Source organism: Hyla sarda, chromosome 4 (genome assembly GCF_029499605.1).
Source record: "Hyla sarda isolate aHylSar1 chromosome 4, aHylSar1.hap1, whole genome shotgun sequence".
NCBI lineage: Eukaryota > Metazoa > Chordata > Amphibia > Anura > Hylidae > Hyla > Hyla sarda.
The window spans coordinates 49,597,510-49,609,659 of NC_079192.1; the positions used below are offsets into that span (position 1 = coordinate 49,597,510).

Genomic DNA, 12,150 nt, shown 5'->3' on the forward strand with positions numbered 1-12,150 from the left:
CACTGAAGGATTTGGAGAGTCAGATTGGTGATCACATGTTGGTTATAGTAACAAATAGCATAGCTGCAGCTGCACTGGAATAAAACATATGGCGCTGTAAGACTAGTGATAATGAGTGTGCATGATATGAGCAAAAAACACGGAATGATTCTTTAATATAATCAACATAGAAATGCACAACAACAACATTTAGCATGATTTTATGTGCAAAAACAGACTTTATGCAGCTAAAAATCTTTCTTCTCAAGGTAAACCTACTCTTAACCTCTTCAGGACATAGGGCGTATGGATACGCCCTGCATCCCGAGTCCTTAAGGACCGAGGGCGTATCCATACGCCTGTGGGAATTCCGGCCCCCACCGCTAGCCGGTTGGGGACCGGAGCCGGATGCCTGCTGAAATCGTTCAGCAGGCATCCCGGCATATCGCCCAGGGGGGTCATTATGCCCCCCCATGTCGGCGATCGCCGCAGATCGCTGGACAATTCAGTCCAGCGATCTGCGGCGATTCCGGGTCAATCGGGTCTCCAGTGACCCGATGACCCGGAATTACTGGCTGTTCGGGGCCGTCTCTGACGGCCCCGAACAGCCAGAGCCTGCAGGGGTGAGGTGGCACTGGTGCCACCTCACGATCGCCCTGATTCGTCGACCGGATTACTGGCCGACCAATCAGGGCGCCTGCTGCGGGTGTCACTCCCGCACCCGCTCCGCCCCTCTTCCGGAGGACGTGAGCGGGTGCGTGACGTGCACCCCGGGTGCTGGGGACCCCGATCCCCGGCGCCCCTGTTGGGATCGGGGCCCCAGGAGCAGCTGCGGCGGCGGGACTGACCTGCATCGTCTGGATCGTTGGAGGTGAGTGACAGCCTCCTGCTGTTGCTTATCAACAGCTCCCAGCATGCAAAAAGGGCATGCTGGGAGCTGTAGTTATGCAACAGCAGGAGGCAGACCACCACAACTACCAGCATTCCCTTATGGGCATGCTGGGACTTATGGTTTTGCAACAGCTGGAGGCACATTCTTTCTATGGAAAAGTGTACCTTCAGCTGTTGTATAACTACAACTCCCAGCTTGCACAAATAGCTAAAGTGCATGCTGGGAGTTGTAGTGGTGCATCTGCTGGTTGCATAACTACAACTCCCAGCATGCCCGTTGGCTGTCGGTGACTGCTGAGAGTTGTAGTTTTGCAACAGCTGAAGGCACACTGGTTGTGAAACACTGAGTTAGGTCACAAACTCAGTGATACATAACCAGTGTGCCTACAGCTGTTGCAAAACTGCAACTCTCACCAGTCACCGACAGCCAACGGGCATGCTGGGAGTTGTAGTTATGCAACAGCTGGATGTCCCCCCCAATGTGAATGTACAGGGCACACTCACATGGGCGGAGGATTACAGTAAGTATCTGGCTGCAAGTTTGAGCTGCCGCAAACTTTCTGCTGCAGCTCAAATTGCCAGCGAGAAACTACTGTGAACCCCCGCCCGTGCGACTGTACCCTAAATACACTACACTACACTAACAAAAAATAAAATAAAAAGTAAAAAACACTACGTATACACATACCCCTACACAGCCCCCCTCCCCTCCCCAATAAAAATGAAAAACGTCTGGTACGCCACTGTTTCCAGAACGGAGCCTCCAGCTGTTGCAAAACAACTCCCAGTATTGTCGGACAGCCATTGACTGTCCAGGCATGCTGGGAGTTTTGCAACAGCTGGAGGCACCCTGTTTGGGAATCACTGGCGTAGAATACCCCTATGTCCACCCCTATGCAATCCCTAATTTAGGCCTCAAATGCGCATGGCGCTCTCACTTTGGAGCCCTGTCGTATTTCAAGGCAAAATTTTTTATTTTTTTTTACATTTGCAAAAGTCGTGAAACACCTGTGGGGTATTAAGGTTCACTTTATCCCATGTTACATTCCCCGAGGGGTCTAGTTTCCAAAATGGTATGCCATGTGTTTTTTTTTTGCTGTTCTGGCACCATAAGGGCTTCCTAAAGGTAACATGCCCCCCAAAAACCATTTCAGAAAAACGTACTCTCCAAAATCCCCTTGTCGCTCCTTCCCTTCTGAGCCCTCTACTGCGCCCGCCGAACACTTTACAAAGACATATGAGGTATGTGCTTACTCGAGAGAAATTGGGCTACAAATACAAGTAAAAATTTTGTCCTTTTACCCCTTGTAAAAATTCAAAAATTGGGTCTACAAGAACATGTGAGTGTAAAAAATGAAGATTGTGAATTTTCTCCTTCACTTTGCTGCTATTCGTGTGAAACACCTAAAGGGTTAAAACGCTGACTGAATGTCATTTTGAATACTTTGGGGGGTGTAGTTTTTATAATGGGGTCATTTATGGGGTATTTCTAATATGAAGACCCTTCAAATCCACTTCAAACCTGAACTGGTCCCTGAAAAATACTGAGTTTGAAAATTTTTTGAAAAATCGGAAAATTGCTGCTGACCGTTGAAGCCCTCTGGTGTCTTCCAAAAGTAAAAACACGTCAATTTTATGATGCAAACATAAAGTAGACATATTGTATATGTGAACCAAAAAAAAAATGTATTGGTAATATCCATTTTCCTTACAAGCAGAGAGCTTCAAAGTTAGAAAAATGCAAAATTTTCCATCAAATTTACGTATTTTTCACCAAGAAATGATGCAAGTATCGACAAAAATTTACCACTATGTTAAAGTAGAATATGTCACGAAAAAACAATCTCGGAATCAGAATGATAACTAAAAGCATTCCAGAGTTATTAATGTTTAAAGTGACAGTGGTCAGATGTGCAAAAAACGCTCCGGTCCTTAAGGCCAAAATGGGCTCCGTCCTGAAGGGGTTAAAGGGTACCTATAAAAATACTGCCTTTTCTTCAAATCAACGTTTAGAGATGCAAGTGCGCCCTGGGTGGTTTAGTTGGCAAGGCAACTGTATGACGCCCAAAGAGTTCTTTGCAAGAGTTATAATAATTAGAAATGGGTCTAGTGGCTAGTCTCACCTAATGACTGAAGCCTCAGAAGCCTTCCATTCTTGGGGCTACATACAGAGATCATTAAAGCCAGATCCAAAGATTATTTTTCCAGCTACGTGAAGCTTAAGAAATCACATTTATTGATGTGCCTGTTATCGCCACATGTTGCAAACTGAGAGGAACAGAAGACAAATAAAGAGAGCAGCAATCAGCTACAAAATAAAGTCAGTCTGTTCAGGATACAGTTGGCATAGACTGCAGTCTCAAAGAGTGCATACACAGGAGGATAATGAGAAACTCCCATAGCTGGACCAGCCCCAAAACAATGGACAAACACATACATTCACAACCCGGAGACACCACTCTCCGCAACAACAAAGGGGAAATACGGAAAAGGGGGCATCCAAAAGCAACCAAGGCATCCAAACTTTATCAAACTTACGTGGACCCTTCCTACTAATGTATAAGATCTGGTACAATGGGACATACTTTTTAATCATTCTGATCCATCTAGAGAGGGGAGGAGAACTGGTATCTTTCCAGGCCTTAATCACTGTCGAGCACAAAAAAAGCAAAAAATCAAATCAAGAGACATCTATAGGAAACCAATTCTACCTCATTGATGAGACCCAGCAGACAAATCTCAGGGGTCAGAAGGTATGGGAATTCTAAGTGGTCTGACATAAAAAATGCGTTACTTCTCTCTAAAATGGCACCATACAGGGCCAACTCCATACGGCATGCAAAAATGTCCCTACCCCCACCCCACAGCGAAAACATACATCAGAAGGGGAGACGTCAATCCGTTTCAATTTCACAGGGGTATAATATAAACGTAAGATAAAACGTGATTGAGAAACAGAATCCTTGATCTAAGAGACCTTGGTTCATCATTCCAGCAGATCGCTATGCCCATTGACCAAGAGGCCAGCGCTGTTTAGCATTGCATATACGAGTAGTTAGGTGACGAACTGCAATGACAACATTAGGTGTACATAGGTGAATCTTTACATGGTTGATGAAAAGAATGGCACATAGTGGTCCATTCTGTACTGAGAGTGAAATTGGATGCCATATACTAAACCTAGGACATTGACAGTGTCTACACAAATTATCAGAAACAATTGTTCAACATTAGGCTTGGAGTCAGACTTCCAGCTACAGGTGTTCCATTGACCTCATGCCACCAATCTCAAAGGCTAACATGGTGCAGAACAAGACTGCAGTGGAGGTCGGTCCTTTTCAGGGGTGAATCACACTTTTGTCTGTGATGCAATGATAGCTGAACATTGGTATGGAGACCTTATGGGCAGTGCCATGAAGAGGCCTTCAGTCTTTTCTACTCCTGATATTATGGTGTCGGATGGCAGACGGTATGGTAGCCGGACTCTTCTAGTCTTTATTTCTGGAACATTAACAGCTTGATGTTGAGTGATTTGGTCATAGAACCAACAGCTATTTTTCAGAAGTGTCCTAGTTTCCCTTTTTCAACATGACGCCAGGCCACATGTTTCTTGCGCTACTGTAAACAGCCTGCATAGCCTTAATGTGCTACCATGGCGTACAGGATCTCTGGACTAGTCTTCCATTGAGCACATCTGGGAGGTTGTTGCTTGGCACTTGCAAAGGGAGCTGCCAGCAGCAAATCTTGATGATTGGCGTGCCCAAGTGAATTCAGCTTGGCAGAACATTTTTTTCAGGCAACCATAGTATGTGTATTTCTTCCTGTGGCTCTCAAACTCCTTGCTTTTTATTTGCATGTGAATAACATGTCTACTGATTCTGATTTCCATAATTTTTCCTTTTTGGTGTTTCAGTGTTGAGTGTATATCTGCCTATTCATTTGCTGATGAATGAAGGGCTGTTCACCAGGATGATGATCACAGAATCTTCTATATGAAGTGTACAGACAACGCATTCTGAATACTTAATATAGAAGATTCTGTGATCATCATCGTGTTGAGCAGGACTTCACGTATCAGCAAATATTTCACTACATATGACTATTGAAGATGATCGTCTGGTAATATAGTTGAGCAGGATCCTGTCACCCTGGTTACATTTGGGCTTTTACTAGTATGGTATGGTGTGGTGTGCACCTATATTTTTTTACTGCTGTATGGTGTGGTGTGCACCTATATTTTTAGTACCGTATTTTATTGCTTAGATTAAAGGCATCCGGAAAGTCTCAGAATTGATTCTCACTACTCAGATTTCTGCTCCTGGTTTTAAGAGATACCAGATTGTGCCTGAGCCACCAGATTTCACCTTTGACTTCTTTTTCCTACAGAACATACACAGTCATCTAGTAAAGAACACCAAGAGAGTCAGAATGAATTCATAGGTCCCCATTTTGTGAATAGGTATGTGGTTCAGAGGATATTTTGGGGAAAAAACATTTATAATATACAACACGTAAAATAAGTATTGAACACATTACCATATGTGTAATAATGTGAAATAACACAGGTAAAAAGTATTGAACACATGAAGCAAGGGAGGTGCAAAAAGGCATAGAAAGCCAAGACAACTGCTGAAATCTATCAGTAATTAAAAAAGCCCCTTTTCAGTGTAAATTAAAGGGGTATTGCAAGAAAAAACTTTTTCTATATATCAACTGGCTCCAGAAAGTTAAACCGATTTTGTAAATTACTTCTATTAAAAAAAAATCTTAATCCTTCCTATAATTATCAGCTGCTGAATTTGAGTTATTTTCTGTCTGACAACAGTGCTCTCTGCTTGTCTCAGGAACTGCACAGAGTAGAAGAGGTTTGCTATGGGGATTTGCTTCTACTCTGGACAGTTCCCGAGACAGGTGTCATCAGAGAGAACTTAGACAGAAAAGAACAACTCAACTTCTGCAGCTCATAAGTACTGAAAGGATTAAGATTTTTTAAGAGATGTAATTTACAAATCAGTTTAACTTTCTGGAGCCAGATGATATATAAAAAAAAGTTTTTTTCTGAATAACACCTTTAATATCAGCTAGTTCAGTCCCATCTAATGGCTACAAAAAGGTCTCATTGCCAAAGTGTCACACAAGACACATCTCATGATGGGTAAAAGCAAAGAGCTGTCTCAAGACCTTCACAGCCTAATTGTAGCAAAACGTAACAATGGCATTGGTTACAGGTGCATTTCTAAGCTTCTGAATGTTTCAATGAGAACTATTGGAGCCATAATACAGGAGTCAAAAGACAAAAAGTTCACCATTTGTCTCGACCAGGTGCTTCTCACAAGATTTCTGACAGAGTAGTGAGAAGAATAATCAGAAGAATTGTTCAAGAGCCAAGGACACTTGTGAAGACCTTGAATTATCAGATACTGTTGTCTCAAAGAAAACAGTAAGTAATGCACTGCGCCACCATGGCCTGTATGCACACCCCCTCCCCCTAACAAGACTCCATTTTGAATATAAAGCATGTTGAGGCTCGGGTAAAGTTTGCTGCACAACATTTGGAAAAGTCAGTGAAATAGTGCGGTCAGATGAGAGCAGAACTGTTTGGATGTCATAATACACATCATTTTTGGAGGAGAAATAGCACTACACATCACACTAAAAACACTATAACAGTGAAGTTTGGAGGTGGGAACATCATGGTGTGGGGCGGCTTTACAGCAGACTGTACTGCAAAAAAAAAAAGAAACATAGCCAGCACAACTACCTAATACACGGGTACAGACTGTACAGGCAAATGTCACGTAATTGAAGGAAGGATAAATAAGCAAATTTACAGAGACCTTGTTGACAAAAATCTGCTGCCATCTACCAGGATAATGATGATTGAACAAGGGCGGACATTGCAGCAAGACAATGATCCCAAATACACAAATAAAGCTGATTGAATGGCCCAGTCAATCATCTGACTTATGTCCTAGTGAAAATCTATGGAAATATCATGATTCATAGAAGAGGCTCACAGAACCTTTCAGATATGAAGACTGGTTTGGGCCAAAAGCCTTCTAAAATAATGTATGCAACTAGTTTCTCCTTCCATGAGGCGTCCTTAAGCTGTCATTACCAACAAAGGCTTTTGTGCAAAGTATTAAATATCAGTAAGAGTGTTTAATACTTTTTCCCTGTGTCATTTCCCATTTATTACCCATAGTATAATTTCTTAGCTTATTTGTTTTCTTTGTATGAATGGATTACTTGGGTTGTTACCAACATCTAGAGAAATTCTTATGTCAGTAGCATCTTCTTTGGAAATATATCTAGTGACAAAAAAATGGTGTAGTGTTCAATTCTTTTTTTCCACCCACTGTATACAGTACAGCACACTAGATATATAAAACATAAAATTAAAAATGACTAACATAAGTGATCTTCCTTTCAGTATCCAGTTTTCCTGCACTCTGTGTCATTTCGGCACGTTCTACGAGGAGGAGATGGACATTCACCAACAGAGTGACTTCCATAAGGAGCATCTCAACTATGTGAAAAATAGACTTCCCAAAGTGAAGGGAGGCTTCATAGAGGTATACTATGGGATCTCTGTCTTCCTATCACATCTAATTCCAGGCTATCACACTGATAAAACAGTAATTTGCATTCAGACTATTCATGGTTGTATATTGATGTCACTGTCATTGTCCTCCTGTTCAGTCCAGCATGCTGTGTTCTGTATAGTCATAAGATGGTAGATAGATACCGCGGCATTGTCTACAGACAACACAGCAACTAGTTACTTCCAGAGTCAGTAATGAAAGTGACCATGTATTTGATCATTGCTGGAAAGACTTTATCTTAGTCTCTGAAGATTCCTGGTGCATCTGCAAAAAAACAGAAATATGCCACTAAGTATATCCCTGTTAGATAACTGGTTCCCAGCTGTTCCTGTCTTGACTCTTTCCCCAAGTAACCTTCGGCTGTCATTGCATGGGAGGTGTAGTTTTCCAACAGCTGGTAAGCCACAAGTTGGGAAGGATGCTTTAAATAGTCACTAATCTTTCAAGACACTCTGCATAAATCAATATTACAAGTGAATATAAAATAATCTTTGCAATATATCTTATTGGAGAAACATGCCTTTCCCCCTTATGAGACTCCTTTACTGTTCCCATCCTCCTAGACTTATCATTCAAAAGATCAGTTTTTTCAAGTATCAGGTTACAGCTGCCCATAGAAGTCTATGCGGGGAAAGGGGGGAGAAGCTACAGATCTATGAAGAGGACGATACACAGGGAAGCAGCTGAAAGCTCTAGTAAGTGTTATACCTCACATTAGTGCTGTATTTACAGCTTGGACTGACCAGTACTGGTCTATAATATCCTATATGCTGCGGCTTCAGAGGGTGTGCTGAAGAGATATAGGGGAGCAGGATTCCCCTTTTCTGTGTGTGTGCACTGTATGGATGACCTCTTAGCAACTAGTTTTTAACACTTGTTTGAGTAGAACTGAAAACTGCAGAGAAAAAAACAGGTTAAAATACTATTTGCAATTATATAATGCCTAGAACTGCTGTGCCTCATGTGTCACACAAAAATCAGCTCATTCTGAGAAGTTATCTAAAAGTTCTGGTACGCCATTGAAGGATCACATACTGTACACTCCTTAACATTGAATTTGGAAAAGTCATGGAATTATGGAAACCATAGGATCAATAGTTGTGATAACCCCTTAATGACAATGGATGTACATTTACGTCCATTGCCGGCTCCCACTGTTATGAACCTTCGTGCCCAGTGGGTCCCAGTTGCTATCAGTAACCAGGACCCACGGCTAATGCCAGATATCGCCAATCATCCCACCTTGGAGGCCTCGCAGAAGGTCTCTTACTTTGCTCCTTGTCATCCGCTCGGTGCGTCAATGCTCCAGGTAGCCATGGCAGGGTGGAACAATGGAGCGCAGATAACACTGATTAATGCTGTGGCAAAGCATTGAACAGTGTATGCAATCTGAAGATTAACCCCTTAAGGACCAGGCCAATTTTCACTGTAGGACCAGAGCGTTTTTTGCACATTTGACCACTGTCACTTTAAGCATTAATAACGCTGGGATGCTTTTACCTTTCATTCTGATTCAAAGATTGTTTTTTCTTGACATATTCTACTTTGTTAGTGGTAAAATTTTGTTGATACTTGCATCATTTCTTGGTGAAAAATTCCCAAATTTTATGAAAAAATGTAAAATGTTTCATTTTTCTAACTTTGAAGCTCTCTGCTTGTAAGGAAAATAGACATTCCAAATAAATTATATTTTGTTTCACAAATACAATATGTCTACTTTATGTTTGCATCATAAAGTTTACATGTTTTAACTTTTGGAAGACATCAGAGGGCTTCAAAGTTCAGCAGAAATTTTCCAATATTTCACAAAATTTTCAAAATCTGGATTTTTCATGAACCAGTTCAGGTTTGAAGTGGATTTGAAGGGCCTTCATATTAGAAATACCCCATAAATGACCCCTCAAAGTATTCAAAATGACATTCAGGAAGTGTGTTAACCCTTTAGGTGTTTCACAGGAATGGCATCAAAGTGAAGGAGAAAATTCTAAATCTTCATTTTTTACACCCTCATGTTCTTGTAGACCCAGTCTTGAATTTTTACTAGGGGTAAAAGGAGAAAAATACTCTCAAAATTTGTAACCCAATTTCTCTCGAGTAAGGAAATACTTCATATGTGTATGTCAAGTGTTCGGCGGGCGCAGTAGAGGGCTCAGAAGGGAAGGAGCGACAATGGGATTTTGGAGATTGAGTTTTTCTGAAATAGTTTTTGGGGGGCATTTCACATTTAGGAAGCCCCTATGGTGCCAGAAAAGCAGAAAGCTCCCCACATGGCATACCATTTTGGAAACTACACCCCTTAAGGCATGTAACAAAGGGTCCAGTGAGCCTTAACACCCCACAGGTGTTTGACGACTTTTCGTTAAATTCGGATGTGTTTCACTTAAGTGCAGGTTTTTTCCCAAATTTACCATTTTTATAAAGGGTACATTCACAATGGGGGGGGGGCAAACCTCCAGCTGTTTCAAAACTGCAACTCCCAGCATGTACTGACAGACCGTGCATGCTGGGAGATATACTTTTTCAACAGCTGGAGGCACACTGGTTGGAAAACCTTCAGTTAGGTTCTGTTACCTAACTCAGTATTTTCCAACCAGTGTGCCTCCAGCTGTTGCAAAACTACAACTCCCAGCATGTACTGATCGCTGAAGGGCATTCTGGGAGATGTAGTTATGCAATAGCTGGAGGTACGCAACTACAACTCCCAGCATGCCAAGACAGCTGTTTGCTGTCTGTGCATGCTGGGATTTGCAGTTTTGCAACATATGGAGGGCTTCAGTTTTAGAGAACACTGCAAAGTGATCTCCAAACTGTGGTCTTCCAGCTGTTGCAAAACTACAAATTCCAGCATTCCCAGACAGCAAACAGTTGTTTGGGCATGCTAGGAGTTGTAGTTTTGCAAGATCTGGAGGGCTACAGTTTAGGGACTACTATATAGTGGTCTCAAACTGTAGCCCTCCAGCTGTTGCAAAACTACAACCCCAGCAAGCCCAGACAGCTGTCTGGGCATGCTGGGAGTTGTAGTTTTGCAACATTTGGAGGGCTACAGTTAGAGAACACTGTATAATGGTCTCAAAATGTACCCTCCAGATGTTGCTAGGCAACTCACCGGCTTCCGTCGGATCCAGCCGCACGTCATCGCCGATCTCCGTCGCCCGCCCGGATCGGTAAGTGGATCTTCGGCGCCAGTCTCCTTTCGTTCCCCGTTCTGCCCCGCCTATTGTGGGTGGGCAGGACTGGGAAAACGAAAGTTAACCCCCCCCGCCCCCGATCTGCTATTGTGATCGCGTCTAGACCACCAATAGCAGGGATAGGAGGGGTGGCACCCCTGCCACCTCACTCCTATGCCTTCAGGGGGATTGTGGGTGTCTTAGACAACCCCGATCCCCCTTATATTCCGGGTCACTATAGACCCAGAATGACCCGGAATCGCTCAAATCGCAAGTGTGAATTCACTTGCGATTTGCCGCGATCGCCGACATGGGGGGGTCTGATGACCCCCCCCCTGGGCGTTTGCACGGGATGCCTGCTGAACGGTTTCAGCAGGCATCCTGATCCGATCCCCGCCCGGCGCGCGGCAGGGGCCGGAATTCCTTAAGTACAAGGGTGTCATGACGTACACGTACGTCAAGGGTCCTTAAGGGGTTAAGCTGAATTTTACGCCTTGCTGGAGGCACCCTGACAAGAAGTTTCAGGAAACAAAGAAGGTTCAAGCGCAATATCCCTTTGCCAAGGACCTCATTGCTCGGTGGACTTCCTCCCCAACTGTGGATCCACTGGTCTCCCGCCTCTCTAAGGCCACTACCCTGCCATTGGCTGATGTGGCTGCCTTCAAGGATTTAGCGGACAAGAAGGTGGAGACCTTGCCAAAATTTGCCTTCGAGGCAGCAGGTTCCTCCTTGCTTCCTGCTTTCGCTTCTGCCTGGGTGTCAAAGGCCCTCTCAGTCTGGTCTTCCCAACTCCGCCAGGGTATTCTTTCAGGATCCCCCTCGGAGGAATTATCTGACCTAGCTCTCCAATGCTCCAAAGCTGGAGATTTTCTGTGTTCTGCTTCCATGCAGTCGGCCCACTGTGTTGCCTTTGCCACAGGCAACCTGATGGCCCTCCGTCGCTCCATGGGGCTTAAAGCCTGGGACGCGGGCGCCGCCTCCAAGAAGACTGAACTTCCCTTTGCTGGTTCTCGGCTTTTTAGCAAGCGCCTAGATGAGATTATCTCAAAGGCGACGGGCCGAAAGAGTTCCTTATTACCTCAGAATAAGGCTCGCACTACTTAACGTAGGAAGTCCTCCTCTTTCCGGTCCTTTCAGACTTTTGATCCCAATGAAGGGTCCAGGCAGGCACCTACGCGGGACAAGAAGGCTCCCTCCTTCCAGACCTGTCCCTCCTGGAAATCAGATAACCATTCCGGCCGTTTTGCGGCCAAATCGGGCACCCGCAAACCTACCTCGACCTGAAGGGATGCCCCCCCATTTTTCTCAGTGGGAGGTCGTCTCTTACTCTTCAGAGATGCCTGGACCAGGCACGTTCAGGACTCTTGGGTCAGGGACGTGGTATCCAACGGATACAGGATCAAATTTTCCTCCCTTCCAAGGGATTGCTTTGTTTCCCAGGGGATTGCTTTGTTTCCCTTGTTTGCTAGCAAAAGCATTTCGGGGCGCACTCCAGTCCCTTCTCATCC

General features: G+C 43.9%; 1 protein-coding gene across 3 annotated transcripts in view; it reads left to right on the forward strand.

Annotated features, from left to right (window-relative positions):
* The window catches only part of LOC130367881 (DBIRD complex subunit ZNF326-like), a 112,089-nt gene that overhangs the window by 50,014 nt on the left and 49,925 nt on the right, over positions 1-12,150 (forward strand). For 2 of the 3 annotated variants that reach the window (XM_056570838.1, XM_056570836.1), the window contains exons 7-8: positions 6,193-6,310; positions 7,304-7,445. In XM_056570838.1, the coding sequence (XP_056426813.1) occupies positions 6,193-6,310; positions 7,304-7,445 (260 nt within the window). Of the gene's footprint in view, positions 1-5,256; positions 5,330-6,192; positions 6,311-7,303; positions 7,446-12,150 lie in introns of all 3 variants that reach the window. The other variant, XM_056570837.1, reaches the window with a different exon arrangement.